Below are 25,119 nucleotides of genomic sequence, written 5' to 3'. Positions count from 1 at the left end.
ATATCGAAAGCAATAAAGCCCGAGGAACGTAGTGGGCATCCCCATTTTTCTCGTTCGACTGAACTTGGCAACGACTTTATATTTTTCGATATGGCGTACGTTGCGTCATATCTGCTGGCAAAGTTTCATTCGTGTCGGTTAATTGCAGCGTTGTACCAACGTTATACTGATGTGCTGAGGTATCGTTGGAGGACTAGACGTGCCACTGGTTTTCAAGGAGAAAGTAATGGGGCTCCATCGTGCACATTCTCCAAATCATAAGCAGGCAAATATTTAGGCTGTCTGTTAATATAACTGGCGAATAAAATTCTTACTGACATGCTTGACAGGAAGAGCTTCGCTTGAAATTTTGCTGGATTTCTAAGGTCGCGCAGAGGCTGTGCATTCCTTAGATTCTCATGGTATATATTATTACTATTTCAGCCTATATTAAGAATATTTATGGAACAGTGCGTCTGCAATGCACTTTGCAGCGTAGTGTTATAGAACATGAACAAGAACAACAACTTTAATGAAGAATAAAACGCTCAATTGACCAGAAGTACTCTGCAATTTTAAACTATCACTGAGGAAATAGAATCAAACTACCACCCCCAGATAAGAATCTCAGTAAGGAAGAACAGGTTATATGGAGAAAGCTGCAAACCTATACATATAACAACCTTCATGTTCTCCATAAAATTCATCCCGAAACATGTACGGACACATGCCCATGGTGAGGAGCCACGCCAACCGTAGACCACATCTCATGAGCATGCGCGGCATATACACCAAAGACAAACCAATAAATTGCAGAGCAGACAAAATGGGAGGCGGTGCTGTCCAGTTCAGAGGAAGAGGCCCAAAGGGCCATCATCCGACAAGCAAGACGGCGCGTGGACGCCAGTGGGGGGCTAGAGGCTCCACCCATCTAGCGTAGTGTTATGCAATTTTTCGGGGCACACTGAGATAGTAAATTCTAAATTATTTAACCTTATGTTTATAGAATTCCAGAAATAGGTAGGTAGTCGATTTTAACCAACCAGACGTCCTTCTGGATAGCATCCCTACCTTCGCCTTTTCTTTTTGCCTCTTCCTTTCCAAGCGGAGAACACACCATGCCAACAACATATACTTGTAACTCAGACTTATGTGGTAGTTTTGCTCGAGGGTTCCTATATACACGGCAAATCCGGCAATCGTCTTTCAGAGCAACCAGATAAAAAATCTGATGAGTTATTTTGAATTGACAAGAATAAGTTAAAATATATTGATTTCAGACGCACCATTTTATCTCGGCTATCTACTGTTCTTACACATATTTTTAAGAAGTCGCGGAATTTCGAAAAACAAAGCTTGACGTGCGCAATTCAGTGTCTCAGCTACTGAAATCGATATCGCAATAGTGCGAAGCCCACCTAATAATATATCTAAAGCGGAGAGGAATGATGTATCATACGCAAACCTTAAATACCCCTAATTTGTGAAATTTGTATTTGCAAAACCATTGCAAACGTTGCAACAAATTGGCATAAATCGTAACTATATGCAAAAACTTATTTGTATTTTAAAGCTTCAATGAATTCCGTTTATAAAAATGCTATTATTTTCTTTCATGGCTGAGTGGCGGATTTGTAAACTTCTTTCTTGTATATTGTGTTCAAATTTAACAATTTCCTGTAATCTTTAAATTGAAATTTGATTTGCTGAAGTCCCTAATATAAGTTCATCTCTTATATGCAGCAAATTTCATGCAAATCGGTTCAGCGGTTTTCTTATCAAGACATTGCTGCGCTTTACATTTATTTGAACAGCCGGCATCAGAGATAGGCCCGAGCCACGGTGGCCCGAGCTAAAGCTTCCGCTTAAACAATGCACGAGACCGGTTTTATAGGAGGCCCATCAAACAGAACGCTGACGTATACACAAGCCCATGGCCCATTTTATTTCCAGTTGGGAAATAAAAAAAAAATACTCTCATAAAAATATTCAACGGAAGCTTCGCGAGAGCCGTTATCTCAGCCAGACATCTCTTAGGAATGCCGACGAGCTGTCTGGCCAGTTGTCTAGCAAAATCGTCCATACGTTTCCACAAGAGCAAGTAGCGGGTCGTCTTCGAAGTAACGATGATACATAAGCGCACTCATTTTCAAGTACCGAGGTGGAGCGACAACCTCAGGGTGTGCTTCTTCTTACTGTGTGTTCTGTAGTTGTGCCTCGTGCCATACGTCATAGCGGGAATTACTCATTCTTTAAGGTCGATATGCCACGTGGATGCGAAGAAAGGTAGCTTAACGAAATGTGCCTAATTCACATGTATGCGGTAGCTGTGTGTATGGGAGCAGACCACACCATGATACATGCACTGGTCTGACCAGAACAAATACCATGCCAAGCTAAATCTATCTAATCTTTTCATTAGGTGTTGATAGAATCAGTTGTCATGGCGTGCTCCATTGACGTGTGACGCGTCCAACCGCCGCTGGTGGCACCGCTCATCTCAACAGCGTAGTGAGAGGACCGATTGCTGCCGGAGTGGTGTCACTGCTGCACAGCGCCAGTACCCTCATTTGCTGAGTCACGACAACTTGTTGCCTCTGCATATTATTGGAACACCCTGTGAGTAGCGGGACGTAACGCCGATCCTTGTTGCCGTTTGCTGTGCCTAGCCCTTCAGTCACTCATGCCTAATTTTTTTTTGTAGTTGAGCTTTGAGGCGCCCGTTCCTGTGGCGAGCGTTGGCGTCCTTCCTCGGCGTCCTCCTTGCTGAGCAAATGAGCACAGTGAAGGATGAAAAAACGAATACAGAGCACATATGAAAGACGGTGTTAGCGAAGAGAGCGCGAGGAGGAAAGCAGAACAGGACCGTATGCCGAAAGCGTGAGAAGAAAAGCGTAATGCCATGGAAGACAGGCTCTGTGACGACGATGGCTACGAGATGGCGCCATAGTAGCCGGAGTCTTGTGTATGGAAACAAAGTGCTGCGTGAGCGGATGTCTATGCGGCTGCTGCTCTGATTCTTGCATATGCGCCGCCCGCGCACGCCCCTCACTATTTCCCAATTACTGAGGCAGTCGCGCCACACTTCTCTCCATTTGCAACCTGCTGCATTTTCCGCGCCACCCAATATATCACAAAATGAAAACACGTGTAGACCAGGGCTCAAGTTTCGCATTAGGGAATATCGTAATTGGTGGTGAATTTTTACAGCGAAGCTGTTGCGAGATGTAGATGCGAGAGTTTAATAGTCGGCGTCGTGCGCAAGCTACCGGCGAAGATCGCGCACTGGAGGCCGCTCGTAAGCAAGAAGATGGGTCGTTCGAGTCTACGTCCGAGCGGCAGAAGCGTGAGTTACCACATTCTTCGAGTTTCACCGGCACGAATTCCGAGTTCAGGAAACTGTTTCTGGAGGTGAAGTTTGGCCATAGTTGCTCGGTCTGCGATCAACAGCTTCGCTGGCTAATCCTCCACGATATTGTTATGTTGCAGAAGTCACATATAAAGATCTATTTACAATATTTACAAGAGACACAGCGATACATAAATAAGATGGCTGTGGAGACCGATTCCGCCTCTACCAGTGAAATCGTCTTCTGACTGGAGCCACTCTTGGTTGCACCATAACATAAGCCCCGCCTCTAAAGGCGCCGGCCTCGGCGCTAACTATAAGGGAAGTGAACTTCATCTGCGACGCGTAGGGTGCGTGAGGCAGCGGGTTTGAGAACTTTGTTCAAGTGTTGGCGCAATTGGGCACTCATCACAGATACGTACGCGCCACTGTGAATGACTGTTGGGACACTTGCCATCGACTAAAACGTTCAACATGTTTTGTTTGTTTGGCAATGAGGTCAGAGGGTTTTGCAGTCGAGTCGTCAATGCGGCGTCTCCTCCGGGAGCTGCATCGCTTAGTTTTCTGGAGACGAGTGTCGGGGCTGCATCGGGGACGGTGGTCGACAAGCCTGCTCCGATAGGGGCGATGGCCGACGAGCTGGTGGTGAACGGGACTTGTGACGTCGGAATAAAGACGAACTGTTACAAGGAGCACAAGCGTCATTGTTTGGCTGTTTTGGTACCAATGTAGGCTGGTAACGACGCTCGCAGTGCTCGACTGTACAATATCTGTGAATGGCGTTCGCAAAGAGCCGGAGACAGTACGGATTTTACAATGGTGATCAACTTGGCCAATACGTCGGCAGGCAAAACAGATTGGCCGATCGTCTGCCGATCCTCACTCGGCTGGATTTCGGTAGTGCGAATGATACGGCGGACCAGTCGATGAACCTGGAGCGTGAAACAACTATGAAGCGACAACGGAACTTATAGAATGAACTTCGTTATTATCGAGTTCGTCGCACGCCATTGTCTGTGGGGAAGACCAAGGTGCTGTAGGCAAGTTGTTTGGCTCATTGTGGTGGGACCAAAGCAGGAGCCATCGTTTCACGTTCTTGCCACACCACCTGTGTCAGGTCATCTGATGATGATGGTCGCTGCATTTCTAGCCTGTCGCCACAAGAGAATGTCGCAGCTGTGTTCGGCATACGTGCGAAGCGCGTTGAAATGCCGTGGCTCGTGGTCTGCTCAAAGCGTTCACACTTTTTATGATGTCTTGTACTGCTTCACAGTTTTTGCACATGAGCAGGTTGAAAGCATTGTCAGCGATGGCCTTCTGTAGATGTCCAATCTTCTTTGGCTCGAGCATATCGCTGTGGACCTTACGGCACAGAGCTAGCACGTCATGGATGCAAGAGACGTATGATTCTGTGGACGTCCGGGCGCGGGTCGCTAGTTCTTTCTTAGTGGTGCTCTTCCGCCCAGCACGATGACCGAAAAAGTCGCTCTGCTTTTGTTTGCACATGTTCCAGCCCTTAAGCTCTTCCTCGTGGCTGTCATACCCCACCTTCGCCGTACCTTGTAGGTGGAAGACCAAGTTAGCCAGCCTAATCGTCGGATCCCATTTGTTGTGGGCACTTATACGATCATACCTGGTGATACAGTCTTCCACGCCGAGGTAGTCGGTGGATACCGCTGCGGAGCCAGCACAACACTCGGGGTTTTAAGCATTGATGTGGGCCTCGCCATGTCGGGCCCTGTTTCGCCCATCATGCTCTACTGTCCGAGGTGACGACCGCTGCGGAGCTCCCTTGTTGTTTCTCGTGGGTACCCCGCAGCTCCACCAAATTGTTACTTTGCAGAAGTCACATATGTAAAGGTGTATTTACAAAAGTTACAAGAGAGACAACGACACATAAACAAGATGGTTGTCGAGGCCGATTCCCCATCTACACGCCCAATCGTCTTCTGACTGGCTCCGCTCTTGGTTGTGCCGTAACAATATGAATAGTTCGGCCAGAAATGAGCAGAGTAGCAGGTAAAGGACCACTACCTCGGGCAGATATCAATGTTTCTTCTCAATTGTTCTCTCTACCACTTCTTAGAGGGCAGCTTTTAAGCGCCTATTCAGGCTTTGAGCGTTGGCGTTCCACGGCGTACCCGAGCGAACGAGCACAGCGAAGGATGAAAAAGCAAACGCGGACTGCAGCAGGGAATGAACGACCGCGGTAGTGAAGAGAGCGTAAAGAGTGAAGTGGAGGAGCAGGGTGCAGTGGTAGCATAAGGAGGAAAGGGGAGGAGAATATGGCGAATGGGTGAGGAGGAAAGCGGAGCGGTGGCGGCAAAGAGGTATGTGGCGAGCACGGAAAAAAAGTAGTGGGTAATCTTCGGAACCAGTGCGCATGCGCTACTTCGCCTGTGCAGCCGCCGATTGAGAATGCGCCCCGCGCGAGCTACGCGTTCGCGTGTTCACGATTTCTTTCCGAACAACAAATGACGCTAGCGCTTGAAACGCTTCGTCTGCCGCTGCTGCTAAACAAGCTTCCTAAACAGAGGCTATTTGCCACAATATATCGCCAAATCAAAACGCCTAAACAGCGGCGCTCATATTTCACTTTTGGGAGTAACGTAAGAATCGGAGAATCTTTTTCTGACGAGATAGCCTCCATGCAAGAATTCTGTGCGCATAATGCTCAAATTTACAAATTGGAAGAAAACGGTGTACTATTGCGTCCGTTACATACAATTTGAATAGATAGCGCTTAGCGCAGTTAATTGGTTTTATCTCATATTTCGCGGACTTTCTTCAAACGTCGAAAAATATCACCTTGCAGCATGTACATTGCCATTAAGAAGATGAAATCGGTCGTTTCTTAACCCCATCTAAAACGCAAGGTGAATATTAAAGTGAACATGAAAAATTTCATATAATTTATTTTAGTTAATTAAGCAATTAAGCGGAATATAAAAATATTCAAGGAGCGCCACATGAAGGCAAGCCATATGTCATTGGTTTCATTCAGCAGCGGCTAACCAGTTTATTTTTAAACCTTTGCACAAATTACGTGAAACACGCTGTATACACGAGTACTAAAAATACCGGCAGAACCCATCCCGCCATTGACGTCCACACTATTGCGAGCAGCACTGCAGCAATGTAACGATACACCGTATTCCCGTCGCAGATACCTGTTGTGTAGCAGGCATTTATGGAGCTTCATTCCACTCTCTTGCTTCCCCTTTATGAAGCGCCTTTATCCAGCGGCATCGCCGCGAAGTCCACACATGGCGCTCATGTCAATAAGATGCCGGCAAGTCTATCTGAATGTACAGGACGCGCGTTCGGTTATCCTGAAGCAGCGGACAAATATAATATGCTCTTTGCCAATTTAAGAGCGACACATACCCTGTGATACATACCCAATAGCCATATTTGGCAATGAAGAGGTTCATTGATAGAGAAACAATCTTTAATGGCATGCTGGAGATGTTAGCCCGGCTGTTCACCTGACATGCTACTCCAGGTGAAGGATGGTGAGAGGTTCATTGAAAAGTGGCAAATACCCATTGGTACCAGCCGGGTCCTACAAGTCGGCGCGCAGAGATTAATTGCAGAATTGATACAAAGCTAATGGCACTTACCTTTTTCTGTCTCCCCAGTAATCCGTCACCGTGATAGAGGTTCCTTGAAGAGCGGGTCATAGCTACACATGCTACATAGCCACTGACCCAAGTGGTCCAACTATTCGTTTCGAAGGTTGGCAGAAAACCTGTTAGATAGATAGATAGATAGATAGATAGATAGATAGACAGACAGACAGACAGACAGACAGACAGACAGACAGACAGACAGACAGACAGACAGACAGACAGACAGACAGACAGACAGACAGACAGATGGACGGACAGAAAGACGGACGGACAGAGGGACAGACAGACAGACAGAAAGACGGACGGACAGAGGGACAGACAGACAGACAGACAGACAGACAGACAGACAGAGACAGACAGACAGACAGAGACAGACAGACAGACAGACAGACAGACAGACAGACAGACAGACAGACAGACAGACAGACAGACAGACAGACAGACAGACAGACAGACAGATAGATAGATAGATAGATAGATAGATAGATAGATAGATAGATAGATAGATAGATAGATAGATAGATTAGATAGATAGATAGATAGACAGACAGACAGAAGACAGACAGACAGACAGACAGACAGACAGACAGACAGACAGACAGACAGACAGACAGACAGACAGACAGACAGACAGATAGATAGATAGATAGATAGATAGATAGATAGATAGATAGATAGATAGATAGATAGATAGATAGATAGATAGATAGATAGATAGATAGATAGATAGATAGATAGATAGATAGACAGACAGACAGACAGACAGACAGACAGACAGACAGACAGACAGACAGACAGACAGACAGACAGACAGACAGACAGACAGACAGACAGACAGACAGACAGACAGACAGACAGACAGACAGACAGACAGACAGACAGACAGACAGACAGACAGACAGACAGACAGACAGACAGACAGACAGACAGACAGACAGACAGACAGACAGACAGACAGACAGACAGACAGACAGACAGACAGACAGACAGACAGACAGACAGATAGATAGATAGATAGATAGATAGATAGATAGATAGATAGATAGATAGATAGATAGATAGATAGATAGATAGATAGATAGATAGATAGATAGATAGATAGATAGATAGATAGACAGACAGACAGACAGACAGACAGACAGACAGACAGACAGACAGACAGACAGACAGACAGACAGACAGACAGACAGACAGACAGACAGACAGACAGACAGACAGACAGACAGACAGACAGACAGACAGACAGACAGACAGACAGACAGACAGACAGATAGATAGATAGATAGATAGATAGATAGATAGATAGATAGATAGATAGATAGATAGATAGATAGATAGATAGATAGATAGATAGCCACCTGAAAGTGCCTGAAGTATCCTAAGAATGGAAATTGCACTAAAAACAACCTTTATGCTCTAAGTACGCCATGGTTTTTTTCTTCACTAACGACTTGCCCTAAACATGCATGTCAATGGGCAGTTAAGAAAAGAAAGTTGCGTTTTCAACTTTCTTAGCTGCAACGTATAATAATGCTGGGCATATTATTGAAGACACCTGATATATCTGCACTCACCCTGCTTCACCATGCATTACATGGGGTCTCTTCACAATGACTAATATTGAGAAGCTTAACCGGAGTTTTTATAGCAGCAAGATATCTCTCAACAACACTTTTTCTGTGAAGCGCCTTTCGGAAACCGAAGAACGTTAGGTTATTCCAGCGTGACTATTAGAGGAAAGCACTTAGGCTTTGCCTTATCACTGAGAAGCTGGAAATTCCAAATAAATGTACTTAAAATAGTGAAGTTATGCGTAAATATGCATCTAGAATTATTATTCCTAAGCATGCATTGTTTTACATGCACGATGTACTATTGGAACAGCAGGCCACACTACGTTGTTTTACGCCTTTCTCCATTTTGTGCCGTTTTGCAGAAGTTCCTTTTAAATAGATAATATTGAAAATGAATTTGTTGCATTTAGAGGATAGACATTTTCTGACATTCAATTGCTGAGTTGTTTGCCAAGGGGGTTATGGTGGTATGAACTTTATTTAATGAAGGCCAAAAAAGAAAAAAATATAAGATGCCGCGGTTCCGAGGGTGGCCTTCAGGCTGCCGGTCGTGGCCACCAGATCATGCCTGGCGGCGACTTCCGCTGCCCTGATCGTCAGCCGTAGCTGGACATCCGGCTCCGAGCTGGCCAAAGCAGCCTCCCACAGCTGCGGACTAGATATATGCCAAGAGGCAGGGGGAGAGTGTTTCGGGAGCAAGAAGAAAGTCGGAATCAGAGAGTGGAGACGAGTGAAGGAGGCGCGTCACGTCCCTGCGGTGCGTGGCCTTGGAGTGCGACGGGTCAAGAAGGACACGCAGGAGAGCCCACGTGGCCCTCAGCCCGAGGTTACCAGCCATGCGCTCGCAGATCTGGCCCTACTGCTGTCTGGTGAGCGAAGAGCAGTGCTCCTCTATGACCACTGCCAGGCGAGCAAGGCGGAGCCGCCGCGAGCGGTTGTGTTTTTGGGAAAGCCAACGGCGGTGCAGGGAGTGATACGCCTCCCAGAGGTGCAGGAGGCGACTATCAGTCGTGTCGGAGTGAGGAGGGGTGCGGACGGTGGAGGTGGCAGAGGAAACATCCTGAAGCTAGATGGTGGTCCACTGAGAAAGGTCTGAGATGGAAGTGGAGGCTTGTTGCCGCGACTGGCGGAAGCGATCCCAGTCCACCACCTGCACCAGACGCTTGCGGGAGGAAGATAGGGTGGGAAAGGATAAAGAGACGGACAGGATATAGTGGTCGCTACCGAGAGAGACCCAGGTGTTCGTCCACACCGCGTCCGGGATATTTTTGCAGATGGAAAGGTCCGGATTAGTGTTCCGTTGTACGCTGGAGCCAATGCGGGTGGGTTCCGAGAAATCGTTAAGGACGGTCAACTGTTCGTTCTGCAAGAAGGTCCATAGTGCCAGGACCTTCCTGCAGTTCTTGGGGCAGCGCCAACTTACGTGATGAGCGTTGAAATCCCCAAGAATTAGGAGCGCGTTCCGGCTCGCGCGTGAGATGGCGTTGCGGAGAAGGAGGAGGAGGGGAGCATCAGGTGTGCGGGGGGGCTGTATACATTAAGGACAAAGAGGCTGGCATCTTGCCGCCGCCGGGGAAGGAGTTCCAAGAAGAGGTGAGTGCACTCCGGAACGTCGAGCGGATGCTCGATTGTCATGTAGGCGCGATGAACTAGCGTGGTAACGTTCGGAGGTGAAGTGGAAGCAGGGTGGAAAGCTGTGTAGTCACGTAGTTTTACTGGGGAGCAGGTTTCTTGAAGGGCGATGATAGCGGGAGGTCGGAGGGAGGGATGTTCTGGAGGTGGAGCTGCAGCGTGTTCCGCTTTGCACGGAAGCCGCGGCCGTTCCACTGCCAGAAATTAAGGCTGGGGGGGGGGGGGGGTGTCTGGCCATCTTGAGGCCGGGTGCTGGTGCAGGGTGCTTGGGAGATGAGGATGAGTGGAGGAGGGATGAGACATTAACGGTCATCTGGGCAAGATCGGCCTCGAGGGAACTCTGGCGGGCCTCAATTTTGGTCACGCGGTTGTTAATTTGAGCCATCCAGGTCTGCGTCTGCGTGTCCGTACGCAGATCTGTAATGGTGGCCATCAGGCGTCGTTCATGTGCCTCGAGGAACGAGGCCGTGTAGCGGATGACAGCCTCCATCTCCGGGGTGGGGGCAGGTTCGGTAGAAAAAGCGCCTCTTATGTGGAGGGCTTCGGGGGGAGGAGGCGGCACGAGAAGACGCGGCCGAAGAGGATGCGGACATAGGGGCGGGTGGTGGTGGCGGTGGGGGCGGGAGAGCGATAGAGTGTGGGTTTGGTGAGGGGAAGAGGTGGGGATGTGGGGGCGCGCGAGCAGCGCTTGCAGCTGTTCTTTTAGTAGGGCAATCTCGTTGCTCTGGCCTGCGATTTGAGCTTTGAGCTCCTCTTTTTCTGGGTCGAGTGTGGGAGGCTGCGATCGCCAGCTCACCTGGGAAGCTGTTGATGGGGTGTCTTGCCCCGGTAGCGTTGGAAATGAGACCGAGCGGTGGCGGGGGCTGCGGTCCTGGCTTAATCGGTAGCTGGATCGTTGACGAGGGCGGGATAAACGGGAGTCCTTGGCGGATGGTGTTGACTGCGCTGAGTTGGATGTCGTTGACTTGTGACTGGTAGTGAGTGAGGAGGGACCTCCCCGTTCGAAGCGGAGCTTACACGGGCGGGATCCCGTGACATGTGTGCCGCTGCACAAGATGCATGTAGGAGTGCAGTCAGGGGGGTCCCGAGCCGCGTGCACAGCTCCGCAGCGTGGGCAGCGTCCGGACCTGGGCTTGGTACATACGTCGGAGCGGTGACCATGGCTCCAACGATTGACACAAGCTTCACCCTTGGGGCGGAAGGGGTGACAGGGGAACATGCCGCAGTTGAACACCACGGTGCGAGGGAGTTCTTTCGTGCCTACGAAATTGATCAGGATGGACCGGGTGCGACCCATCTGCCTTGCGTCGGCGATGGCGTAAGTGCTGCTGGGATTCATAGCCTGCAGGTCCTCGATTATCTCCTCTTGGTTTTGATTGTCCACGGCGTTGTAGATTATGCCGCGGAGGGCGTTGTCAGGTGCGGCCACATAAGCGCGCAGTGGGTACAGCTGAGTGGCGAGACGCAACTCAGAGGTATGCACGTACTAACGGGTGCTTTGTTCCGAGGTCGTTCTGACGGTGAAAGAGTTGTTGTATGGGTTTATGCGTACGCGGTCATCGCCACGGGCGGCGGCGTACTCAACGCTGGCGCTAGAACAGAGTGAGGCGACGAAGGCCCCATTGATGGTTGTACGGAGGTCGAGGCCACCTGCAGGGCGGAACACGATCTTGTAGTCTTCCGCTGGGAGTCGAGGCAGGTGGACGTGGCGGCGCAGGCGGTGAGTCTTCAGCGATGGCGGGGTTGCCATGGCGGTCTTGAGGTGGGCGTTCGTGGCTGAAACGGCTTTCTCTGGATGTGCCGCTCGGTGGGCTTGGAGCATTCGGGTCCAGCGGGGGTCGTCATCAAATTCTTGTTGGGAGATGAGTGTACCGTCGACTATACTTTTCATATCGGCGGCTTCGAGGCAACGGGAGCGAGTGCTGGCGCAGCGGACGCCGGTGTGACGCTAGGGGCAGCTGCGCGCTGCGGGCGAGGTGGCGTTGCGCTGAGCGTTGGGCTTAGCTCGGTGGCCCCGTGGTTGGTCAAAGATGAGGCTCTGGTGAAACGGTGGTCGACGGGTCCTGGCAAATGAGGTGTCAGAAGGGTCCTTACACCTTCGCGTGCTCGGTAGCAGAAACTTGAGGATATACCGGGTGAGATGCCAAAGCCAGGAGAAGAAATCGCGGAGCCCATGCGAGGCACGTCCGAAGAACGCCGGGCGTGGGTGGCGTCCCCCCCAAGCGGGTTTTAAAAATATTCTGGCATGGCAGCGCTCGTTACTGCTTGGTGAAGAAGTGAAGCAAGCGGTTTTCCTGGCTCCACAACTGAAAGAGTTCTGGGAAGGCTGCAGTTTGCTCCCAATTGAAGTGCTTTTGCTTTACGAATGTAAATGCTACAGTAATATAAAAATAATAACTCCTTGTTTCTAGCTAAAATATTATATTTGGCTGAGTATTGATATCAAAAACTCTAAAAGCATGTACCACGGCATTCAGGTTTCTCCTCCTAAATCCAGTGAAACAAGGATATTAATTTATTAGGATCTTTACAGCGAAATTAGCCATCCGAAATATGAAGGAATCAATAGAAGGTGTTTACTGTACTCCACTATACCTTGATGACTCTTCGTGCCCATAGTATGAGGGCGGTGTCCTTGCTTCACTTTCAGGATATGATCTTGATTCCAGAACTTTTAAACCTTCTTGATTGTTGGTATTTTATGCACTGCTTTATATGTAAACCGAAATGGGTTGTGCTGTTATTTTCCCCCTATAATAAAGCCCCATTGTAGGAGTGTGCATTTCAATATATGTACTAACAAAACTCAGTTCGGACCGCAAGGCGAAGCATTGATTGCGATAGCAAATTAGTTGGCAGGTATACGACCTACGAATAGTAGTTTCATCGACCGTAAGAACTTGCAAACATTCGCTTACTAACTAAATTGACAAGCACGGTGTGAGAACGCACAAACAAACATGAACACATCACACAAGATGAGCGCAGACACTCGCTGTCAAAACGCTGGTGCGAGCAAGCGCGGCGGCAGCAGTGAGCCAAGTGACCTTCGTGTAGTCTATCGCTGCAGCGCGCGAACGGCGAGAATACAGCGCGCACACAGGTATGAGCAGTCATAGGTTCCTTTCAAGATATGAGGCACGCAACCGCGCGCGGTCGCGCAAAGTACTCACATTCTGGCGGACTCGAAGCCGCACCCCTCCCTCCCGTGTTCCCGCCTTGCTTTCGCTTTCCACCATATAGGGCGCGTGAGATTGAGCCTCGATCTTCAATTGTGATTATGCCCGATCGCCAAATACGCAGTTGCTGACGGAGCACAACGCCCCCCCTCTCTGCCACCCACTACCCCCCCCCCCCCCGACATGTTGCGCGATGGAAGAGGGCGCATTTGTTCTCCGTTTTCTTCCCTCGCGCGCGCAATATTAAGCAGCGATCATCGATTTCCCTCGCGTGCTTTCACTCGCACATACAGCACACGACGTGGGGCGACAGTGTTGTCTTTGGGCCTTATACAGAACATCTTCGCGAGGGCAAAATGCGCATCGAGTGTCTGCGTAATTGCTATCGCAATAATAGGTCATAGAAAACGTATTACAACCTAATATGACGTTTCGGTAATTCCACGCACCTGAGTTTTTTCAAGCTGCAATGTGCTTAAAGGCGTGTAAGCCTGGTGCAATCTTTTGTAAAGTTCTGCCATATCTACAACGGTACATTGCGTTGATAATGAAACTTGCGAGTGCGTGTGCTTAATTTGTCACATTTATTTCAGGCAATCCAGACATAAGAATATACAGGTTGATCTACGAAGGTGGAATCAGCGGCTGCTTTGTCTTCCGGGTGCCAGGTCAACATGACGGTAAGAAAAACACGGAGACCGCTAGTTTTCTTGATCACTTCAGTGCGACATAAGGGGTTGAAATCTCACTACGTCCGAAATAATAATACAATATGGCTAAAAATAATTGGTTGCAGCCTCTTTCAGATGAATTGGCCATAAAACGAAACTGAAACGTGTATTTTAAGAATCAGTGGCAGGTTCTTTGTGCATTCGCAAATGGAATACGATAAATGTGCCCAGTTATTTAAGAATTACAGTTTCGCAGGAAGGGTAAAGTAATAACAGCGATTTTAAGCACGCGTGGCTTATGCTGCGGTGCATTCTAAACAGCGCCATGCAGGCTATCAGCTGCGATAGGTAAATCCGTCGGGGCGGCTAGTGCGTACCTGACGAAACTGTGTTGTTATATTTGCGGCGTCATTGCACGCTCATACAGCTGTTGAATGGTGCGCAGACGTGCGAAAACGATGAGAGCTGCCGAGGCGTCACCGAGTGGCAACAATTGTGAGGTATTATCCTTGAAAAATGGCCAGAAATGTGTCAGTTAACACAGTTGACGCCGTCATCTGTACACGAGGACCGAGTTAAGCCACAAGACACTTGCAAGCACTGCAACTTTTACTGTCCTTGTTGGTGCAGCAGAGCGGCCGGCCGTATTCTTAACGTATGTACTAAGCGATAGAACAAACGATACGTGCATGTCCTCATTGTGCTGCGCCTGGTAAAGTCGCCGTCGAAGACAAGGACAATCCCAGGTAGGAGGAAGAAGGGGGCAGGAAGAGACGGAACGAGGATTAATTCCGATCAAACAGTTTAAGATGTTAAGCTGGAGTTTCGAAATTTATATCGTCCGCAGCCAGCTACAGCAGCCGTGGCATGTGGGTAACCTTCCAAGCCGTACAACGGGACGGCTGGTCGCTTATAACTTGTAACACCTTGGACAGCGAATGCTTTGTTAAAGAACCGAAGCAGCTGACCAACACCGATACCTGGAAGTTGTTGCCACGGAAGCCAAAGCAGCGATGAGCGATATCAGCACAAGAGGTAAAGATCCACATGGAATTAGGAGAGTGGTAGTTCGGGGTAAAGCCAGGCTGTCGTGAAACCCACATGGACATCACAAAAACAGATGCGCGGTTCACCGTCTCGGTGATACCCCGCGATGACACCGGTGGAAAATTTTGCTTGTCATATATGGGTGGTTGCATCAGTAAAAGCTACCAAACTGGGAAGTTTTACACCTAAGCAAGAGAAAAAGCGCTGCCACTCCCACTTGCAAGAAGCTGCGCTCAACCTAGAATATCAAGAACAACTGCGGTTCTATGGCATGACTTGCGAGGTCAAGCAGCACCGATGGCTCGATCGAATTAAAATTGATAGGCTGGAATTTACTTCATAATCATTACCCGGAATTTGCCCGTGTCGTAAGCTAAGGCGCTATTCAAATGCTGTTAATTGCAAAAATAAGGCCGTCGCAATTCCTAGGTTGATTCAATGTGATGAATATCATATAATCACGCTCGCTTTTACAACTTAGTGCGACAGCATCTCACTTACTGGGACAGCAGCACTTTCTCACACCAAAAACCACCATCTTGTGCTCGCTTGCCTGCTTTTTCTTCAAATAATTGCGTTCCCCACCACGGGGACCTCCACAAAAACCCTGGGGGCATAGGACGAGCCTTGCTTTTAGGGTCGAGGCTTGCGGTCCTAGGGAAGTGTAATAATATAAATGAAGTATATAATGTATATAATAATGTATATAACATTATCAACCTTATATTTAATAAGTAGTGACAAAAAGCTACATTTTTTATTTCTAGTCTACGTAAATTCATTAAAAACAGTGATCTAGACAGGCTCAAATGGACGAATGAATACTGGGCAGGGCCACGTGATTGGAAAAAAATTGTAATGCTAACATAGGAAACGGGAAAGTTGTAAACAATCGATAATAAGAAAAAGTTGGCAGTCACTTTATCGTAGGCGAAGGAGTACGCAGGTGAAAGTCTTCGCTCTCACGAGACATTCGTTAAATTATTGACATTATCATTAGACTGTGTTGTTGCTACTTATTACATCTTTTCTCCCACCAAATGTCGTGGGTTCGAATGCCTTAACTCGCGTCATACTTAGCAGTGCCCAAATTAAATTTGCCTTAAACAATACCAAGAAAAAGAAATGGGCATGGGCAGGACATGTAATGAGGAGGGAAGATAACCGATGGTCATTAAGGGTTACAGACTGGATCCCAAGGGAAGGGAAGCGTAGCAGGGGGCGGCAGAAAGTTAGGTGGGCGGATGAGATTAAGAAGTTTGCAGGGACGGCATGGCCGCAATTAGTACATGACCGGGGTTGTTGGAGAAGTATGGGAGAGGCCTTTGCCCTGCAGTGGGCGTAACCAGGCTGATGATGATGATGATGAAACAATACCAAACTTCGAGAGCCTGACTTATTACATCTTTTCTCCCATCAAATGGCGTGGGTTCTAGTGCATTCATTAAGTTTATCTTAATTACCAATGACTTAATTACCTTCCAACTAATTAACGCCATAGGCGGTCGGTTCGACTCCTACCAAATGTCGTGGCTTGGGGTGCTTTAACTCTGTGATAATTAGTGGTGCCTCAATCAGTTACGCTTTGACTGACGTGAAAGAGCGTGGGTTTGACTCCCATGAAATGCCATGGGATCGAGTGCCTTAACGCTATCTTAATTACCTGCACCTTTACTAACTTCGCAGTAATTAACGCCAAAGGTCGAGGGTTTGACTCCTAACAATGGTCGTGGGTTCGAGTGCCTTAATTAATTTGGCCTTAGTTAACAGCAAAGGTCGACGGCTTGACTCCTACCAAATGTCGTGCGCTCTAGTGCATTAATTAACTCCATCTTAATTACTTGTGGCTTTATTCTCTTCCCAGTAATTAAAACGAGAGGTCGAGGTTTTGACTGCCACCAAAGGCCGTAAGATCTAGTGTATCAAATAACTCTATTTTATTTAGTTGTGTAATAATTAAATTGGCCTACATTAACACCAAAGTTCGAGGGTTTGACTCCTAAAAGGTCGCGGGGTCTAGTGTATTAATTCACCATATCTTAATTGCATATGCCCTCATTACCTTGGAAGTACTTAACATAAAAGGTCGAAGGTTTCACTCCTAACAAAGGCCGTGGATTGCAGTGTATTATTTTCCTCTATCCTAAATACTTTTGCCTTTGTTAACTTAGCCGCAATTATTACCAAAGGTCGTGGTTTCAGTTCCCACCTATGGTCGTGTGTTCGAGTGCCTTAATTAAGTTCGGCTTAATTAAAAGCAAAGGTCGAAGTCATCGGCCTTAGTCTATTAAGGAACTTCATCTTAATTACTTGTGCCTTTACTATCTTCACAGTTTTTAACACAAATACCGTGAGTTTGATTCGCAGCAACGGTCGAGAGTAGACTCCTACCAATGGTGTTACGTTCTAGTGTATTTATAACCCCTATCTTAACGTTGCTTTTATTAACTCCAAAGTTGGCGGGTTGAACTCCAAGCAAAGGTCGACGGTATGAATCTTAACAAATGTAGTTCGTTGTAGCGTATTATTAACCTTTATCTGATTTACGTATGCATTTATTAACTTCGTAGTATTCAACTCCAAATGTCGGGGAGTCGATTCGCCCTACACGTCGAGAGATTGACTCGTATGAAAGGCCGTGCGTTCTAGTGTAATAATAACATCTATCTTAATCGTGCTTCATTAACCTTGTAGTAATTAACTCCAAGTGTCGTTGCTTCAACTCCCACCAGTGGTCGTGGGTTCGAGTGTCTTAATTAACAGAGAAGGTCGATGGCCTGACTTCTTTATTGTTTATTTTATCACTCATCATTCACTCAGGACGAGGTCCCGGAGTTACGAAAACTGTCAGGGGGAGCCCCTACTAGTAATTTAACAATATAGTAATTAATACAGTATGACAGCATAGCAGTGAGAGACATCATATTACACGAAAATAGTGCAGTAGATAGTCAAATTCAAGAAAGATGCTTAGAATAATTGCAGTTCAAGTTAGGAAAATAAATTGATGCTGCGTATCTGTAAATTAAAATGTAAGAATTGACACATTGAGAAAACATAGAAATCACATATATCAAAGAACACGACGTTAATGTAGCAGATAATTAGAAACAGAATTATGCTTACAATACGTGAAGTACAAGTCAAATATATACTATGCAACCAATAACATAAAATTGGTAAGAAAAAATTAAGGAATACAATGGGAGATAGGGAATAAAAGGAATACATTGGGCAAATACACAAGCAACTAAAAGCTTAATATTTCGAAGGAAAATAAAGCAGCCAATTTGAAAAACAGAATAAAAGCGATACATAAGGCAAATAGAGAAGCATTGAAAACAGTAAAATAGATTTGTATACAATATATGTTCAAAGTAGTGAGCCTGTAGCCAGTAGTGTCATCAGTAAATATTTTTCGGTATCCTTCTTGAATGTTAACGTAGTGCGGCAGGCTTTATTGGTGGTAGTTTATTCCGGCGTAGCCGTAAAAAGGGTAGTAAACATTCCACCATTAGTCTTTATCCTAGGGAGTAAAATATTGGTGAATTATGGGGTTTTTACCTTCCAAAACCAGTTTCTGAATATCAGGCACGCCGCAGTGGAGGACTCCGGAAATTTCGACCACCTGGGGTTGTTTAACGTGCACCTAAATCTGAATACGCGGGCGTTTTCGCATTTCGCCCCCATCGAAATGCAGCCGCCATAGCCGGGATTTGATGCCGCGACCTCGTGCTCCGCAGCCTAACACCATAGCCACTGAGCAACCACGGCGGGTGTAAAATATTGTTGTTAGAGGAAAGTCTCGTATAGTTAGTGTTGGTAAGAGCAGACGTATTATATCTAAAATAATTTCACGTTTTAGCGTGCGGTATACTAGTAAAACTCATTTGAGCGGGGGCATATAGCATAATGGTAGTATTTTTGAAGGAACTTAAAATTAGTACTGCATGGGACCTGTAACTAGAGAAATTGGTGATCCTCAAGTCTTGACTTTGTAAATGTTGCAGATTTGTTATGTGCGTGCAATATGTCTTTTCCCAAGCGGAGGTGCAGTCAACTGAGTGGCAATATACATATTATATATATATATATATATATATATATATATATGCGTAATAATGAGAAGTTCTTATATTTTGTGCAAAATGCGAGTGTGTTAAAATTAGTACTTTAGTAAGTAGTAAAGCTCCCGTCCTTGACTTTGTCGCCGACATATCGGCGACAAAGTCGCCGACAATGTCGTATATACATCGTCGACTATATTGTCGGCGATATATATACATGAATTTGTGACAATTATATTTATTTATTTATTTATTTATTTATTTTAAATACTTTCATGGCCCGTACGCGCTACAGAAAGGAGTGGTACATATACACAGAAAAAGAATGCACATCAATGAATAAAATATTTATTAGATGGAATGGAAAACAGCAGCCTTGAACCTCGATGAGTCTATAATAGTAGCGACCGATGCGGGGAGGTGGTTACAGTCATTGCAGGTGCGAGGTAAAAAAGAGTAATAGTACGCGTTCGTGCGACATGATGGCACGAATACTTTATGAAGGTCATCGCTGCGGGATGAAAAGTAGGAAGGAGGAGTAAGAAGTTTTTTCTTTTAATTCCGGGTTGTGGTAAATCTGGTGGAAAAGGCAGAGGCGACTGTATGCACGACGTACTGAAAGTTCCGGTATGTTAAGGGTTTGCTTCATGAGTGTTCCGCTAGCATGACGAGGGTAATTACATAGAATAAAGCGGGACGGGTGGCTCTGAATGGCTTCGAGGGAGAGGGTTAGTGATACTTGAGGGGGATCCCAGATGGCCGAAGCATATTCTAATTTTGATCAAACAAGTGTTTTGTAGAGCGTCAGTGTTAAAGATGCAGTTTCTGCGTAGATAGCCTAGCGTGTCATTAGCGTTAAAAGTTATAAATTCAACGTGCTTGTGCATTGATAGATCGTGAGTTGTGTAAAGACCGAGATACTTTTAAAAATAACTTGACAGAGAGGAGCGCTATTCAGAAAATACATGCGTGTGTCAGTATTGTTAGAGCGGCGTGATATGCGCATATATTTACATTTATTTACGTTTAGTTTCATGTTCCACGCCTTGCACCATATAGATAAATTGTTAAGGTCTTCTTGTAGCTTAGTAGAATCGGCGGGGTCATAAATCTTATGATATATTACGCAGTCATCAGCAAATAGGTTAATTGAAGACAATTTCCCGCAGTCAAGGAGATCGTGAATATAAATTAGAAAGAGCCGAGGCCCGAGGACAGATCCCTGCGGGACCCCTGATGTAACCGATGAAAAAGCAGAGGAAGCGTTATTGGCAGTTACGTACTGAGTTCCATTGGAAAGGAAGTCCTTAATATATTATTTATAATAACATATTGTAAAGAATATATGACACATGTAATTGTTTATCGGTTGACCGCGTTTCATCGGCAAACAAATGTCATCGCTCAGCCGAGGGGGCGCCTACATGTATCGAAAACATCTGGAATGTTATAGACGGTTGAATCCGGTGTCTGTTGTCACTGAACCCTGCGTTATCTGCATGTATGTGTGACGCAAATTGCGTAGTACTTTCTGGAAGACACGCGTGCACCAGCGATTATTCTGGAACCTTCGATGACATGTATAAATGCCGACGAGCCTGCCCCGCAGATCAGATTTCGACGATGCGCGACCGTCTTCGCCGCTGTTGCGGGGGTTTCAGTGTAACATGCTTTTGTGGGCCCAAGTTCGCCCAATAAAAAGTTACTTTCGTTGTATCGCTGTATTATTCACTGTCACTACCACGTGACGTCTGGTGGACGAGCTAGAGCATTCATGTACAGAATGTCCCCACGAAGCCGTGATCGAAGCCCGAACCACGAACACAGCACCAACGTCACCAAGTACCAACGAGCTAGCCTCAGGCTGCTAGACTGCCGCCGAAGCACGGGTGTTTGCTTGAGATGACCAGGAAGATCGTTACCAATTCAACGACCACAATGGCCATACCATCGTCCCTCGTCGTGCTGCAAAACCCGAAGGAGTCACCTACCAACCGCGGAGCTTCGTCGGAGGATACAAAAACCTGGCTCGAGACTTTAGAAAGGATCTCGGTCTTCAACAATTGCACGTCTGAGGATAAGCTGCACCACGTGTACTTTTGCTTGGTAGATGCCGCGAGGACATGGCTCGAGAACCGAGACAGTCCACCCGTGGGACCTGTTCCGCAGCAACTTCTTCAGGACCTTCACGAGCATCGTCCGGAAAGAAAGGGTGAAAATTCTATTGGAAGTCCAAGTGAAGCTACCTTATGAGAATGTTGCCATCATTACTGCGAAAATGTTCCGTCTATTATGACAAGCCGACCCGGAAATGTCCAAGGAGAAGAAGGTCCGCCTACTCATGGGTGGTGTCGGGAAGAACGTTTCGGTGGAATGATACGAAGTCCACCGAAGACCGTCGAATTGTTTCTTCGCAGGGTAACCAACATCTAGAACACGCTGGAAATGATCAACTGACAAGCTACGCCGCAGTTCAATCACTGGTCACCGACGGCCTGCGTCAGACGATCAGAGGGGTTGTGCGGAAGGAGCTTCAGGAGCTGTTAATTTCATCACAGCCTCAAGTGGCTTCAATTGCCGACGTGGTACGCGAGGAGCTCCAGCAATAACACGCAATCCCTAGTTAGCCGCAGCCTCAGCCGCAAGCGATGGCATACGCCGCCATAGCGCGCTGTCACGTTCCCCATCTGCGCCCGCAGCAGGACCCGGCAACGCCACAGTTCCGTCGGCCACCACCGCCGTCGCAAGCACGCCAATCCATCGCCCCGCGCAGTAGATGGACATCTTGAGCGCCCGCGACCACTGTGCGCTTTGCGATCACTGTGGAGAAGGCAGCCGTATCTGCCGGCCATGTTCTTGCAACAATATTGGACTGCGAGGCTTCGCCGTCAAAGCACCGCGCCCGCAGCAAGGTGTACGCTCACGTGACATTGCCGACTACGTCGCCGCCACTCAGTGGGGCCCTCGACGACCATCCGGTTCACCGTCACCAGGTCACTACCTGTCTCCGCAGCGTCGACCGTACACTGGCCCAGCCCGGCGCCGGTCTGCAAGCCCATATCCGAAAAACTAAAAGCGGCAACCGATGAAGGTGCGGCTGCTGTTTGTCGAACTGACGAATATCTTATGCCGCCGACGAACACGCCCAAAATACTTTTTCGGCGATATATCAATGAGATGATGGCATCCAGAGGAAGCCTCAAACTCAAGAATAGGCCTACAAAAGGCAACCTGACAAACCTGCGTTCCAGCTTGAGTTCAACATGCCGCAGCAGTGATACGAAGCCATGACCTAGCTGTAGGGCAAGGCAAAGAAACACCGACCTCGGCTTGCTTCTCGACGGCCACGCAGTCACCGCCTTAGTGGACACAGGAGCCGACTACTCTGTCATTAGTGAACCCATCGGCGCACAGTTGAAGAAAATTGTGACTGCATGGGAAGGCCCTGAAATTCGAAAGGCTGGAGTATACCTACTAATGCCATATGGAATGTGCAGGGCAATAGAGTTTCCGTTCATGACCGGACTTACTCTGCCACATTCTATCCTCGAACAATGTTCACGAGACGTCATTCTTGGCATGGACTTCTTGAACCAACACGACGCAATCATCGACCTATTGTCCAAGCCGGTAACGCTGTCTGAAGATCAAGCGATAGCATCGGAGAGTTTCAGCAGTCACCACGCCTTAAGTGAGCTCGAAGACCATGTGAGCGTCCCGCCTTGCTCCAGCATAGTTATTTCTGTAGGCATCGAAGCATCTGCAAATGTACAAGGCCTCATCGAGGATGATGAACGTCTACTTCTCGATTGTCAAAACTACATCGCAAGGGGGATCGCTCAACTCAATATAGGTAAAGCGAAAGTGATGCTGACCAATTTCATCCAGGAGGTCAAGCGTGTCAACAAGGGCATGACGAACATACATCGACAAAACTGTAGAAACCAGGAATACGTTTGTCCTCTCAGATGCTACCCCAGCGATCATAGTTTGCGAACCAGACGTCGACATATATCCGTTTCCCCGCGAGTAAGTTGCAAAACCTCAGAAGCCTTCTCTGGCTATACAAAGACTGCTTTTCAACCTCATCGATGATCAGATTAACACCAGTTGCAAAGCATCGCATAATAAATGAAGAGTGCGCTTGACCAGAGCCCTTACCGAGTTTCGACTCGATAACTTGAAGGTATGTCGACGAAATGCTGCACGACGACATCATCCAGCCGTCGAAAAGCCCGTGGGTATATCCTTCAAGCCTTGGTGAAGGAAAAAGATGGAACCCTGCGCTTCTGCGTCGATTATTGTCGACTGAACAAGATCACGAAGGACGTATACACCCTCCCTCTGATAGAGGACGCATTGGATTGGGTCTGCAACGCGAAACACTTCTCGGCAACGAATCTCGAGGCTGGCTACTGGGAAATAAAAGTCAACGGGAGGCATCGTGAAAAGACCACATTCATCATACCAGATGGCTTCTATGAGTACAAGGTGACGCCATTCGGACTATGCTCGGCACTTGCAATGTTCCAACGCGTCATGGGCATGGTGTTAGCAGCATCGAAAGGGCGCACATGTCTTGTTTACTTGGATGATGTCATGGTTTTCGTCAGATGTTTCGACGATCGCCTTAGGCGGCTTGCAACAGTACTAGAGGCCAGCAAGTCATCAGGTGTGTGTGTCGAAAAGTGTCGCTTCACTAATGATGAGCTTCTGTTCCTGGACCGCGTCATCAGGAAATCTGGCGTCCGCCCCGACCCACAGAAGACAGCTGCTACCGCAAAGTTCCAGAAACCCATTCACAAGAAGGCAGTGCAAGGATTCCTTGGCATATGTGGCTACTACAGGCGCTTTGTCAAGACTTTTCATGCATCGCTGAGTCGCTAACAACTGTAACTAAACGTGATGTCGAGATCAAGTGGGAAGCGCCGCAGGCCGACGCATTTCAGGAACTCAAACCAGGCATGCAGTAGCCGCCTGTACTTGCGCACTTCTATGAGGACGCCAATACAGAAATCCACGCTGACACTAGTTGCCTTGCCCTCGGTCCTAGTCCATAGGAAAGACGGATTGAATGGGTGATAGCTTACGCTAGGCGCTCGCTGTGAAAAGCGGAAGGTGAATATTCCACGACTCAAAAGGAATGCATCGCCATCATTTGGGGTACAGCAAATTTCCGCCCTTACGTACATGACAGGTCATCAGCTACCATCAAGCGCTCTGTTGGCGAAAGACCATTCGGGACGCCTGGCGCGGTGGAGCCTAAAACTGCAAGAATACATTATTGTGGTCTACAAGTCCGGACTAAAGCACTCTGATGCCGACTGCCTGTATCGGGCTCCCCTGGACCCGCCACCCGAAGATGACCAAGACGAGGACGCCTTTTTCGGTGCAATAACTGCATATGAATTTTCCAAGCACTAGCCAGCGGAATCTGAGCTCAGAAGCCTTGGTGAGTACTTGCAAGGCAATACCAACGTTGTCCCGAAAGTATTTAGGCCTGGATTGTCTTGGTTTTTCTTACAGAACGACGTCCTGGTGAGCAAGAACTTTTCGCCAGCCCGCGCAAATTGCCTTCTTGTTGCGCCCTCAGCACTCCGGTCAGAAGTGCTGCTCGCCAAACAAAATGATAAGACAGCCGGACACCTCGGATTTTCCAATACGCTCGCTACAATACAATAGAAGTACTATTGGTCACGCCAGACCACCAAAGTCGAATATTACGTCATGTCGAGACTGCCAGTGACGCAAGGTACAGGCGACAAGTCCGGGGGTATTATAACAGCCGACGAGTCTTCTTGCCGACCGTTTCAGGAAATCGGCATGGTTTTTGGGGGGCCTTTCCCGACTTCAAAACTGGAACAAAGTGGATTGTCTTGGCTACCGACTACCTTATACTCGACGCCAAAACAAAAGCTCTGCCTAAAGGTAGTGCGGCTGAAGTCGCAAAATTTTTTGTCTAGAACATCCTCCTGCGGCACGGTGCCCC

At 47.5% G+C, this 25,119-nt stretch overlaps 1 protein-coding gene across 4 annotated transcripts in view; it reads left to right on the top strand.

The window, feature by feature from the left end:
- The window catches only part of LOC140217390 (uncharacterized), a 77,032-nt gene that overhangs the window by 45,896 nt on the left and 6,017 nt on the right, over positions 1–25,119 (top strand). For all 4 annotated transcript variants that reach the window (XR_011893945.1, XM_072287965.1, XM_072287963.1 and 1 more), the window contains one exon: positions 13,939–14,025. Coding sequence is in view for 3 of the 4 variants with exons in the window: in XM_072287965.1 (XP_072144066.1) it covers positions 13,939–14,025 (87 nt within the window). In the remaining variant the exon portion in view is untranslated. The remainder of the gene's footprint in view (positions 1–13,938; positions 14,026–25,119) is intronic.

Source organism: Dermacentor andersoni, chromosome 4, assembly GCF_023375885.2.
Source record: "Dermacentor andersoni chromosome 4, qqDerAnde1_hic_scaffold, whole genome shotgun sequence".
NCBI classification, from domain to species: domain Eukaryota; kingdom Metazoa; phylum Arthropoda; class Arachnida; order Ixodida; family Ixodidae; genus Dermacentor; species Dermacentor andersoni.
The sequence above is the reverse complement of the archived record's forward strand: the minus strand, read 5'-3'. Positions and strand labels throughout refer to the sequence as shown.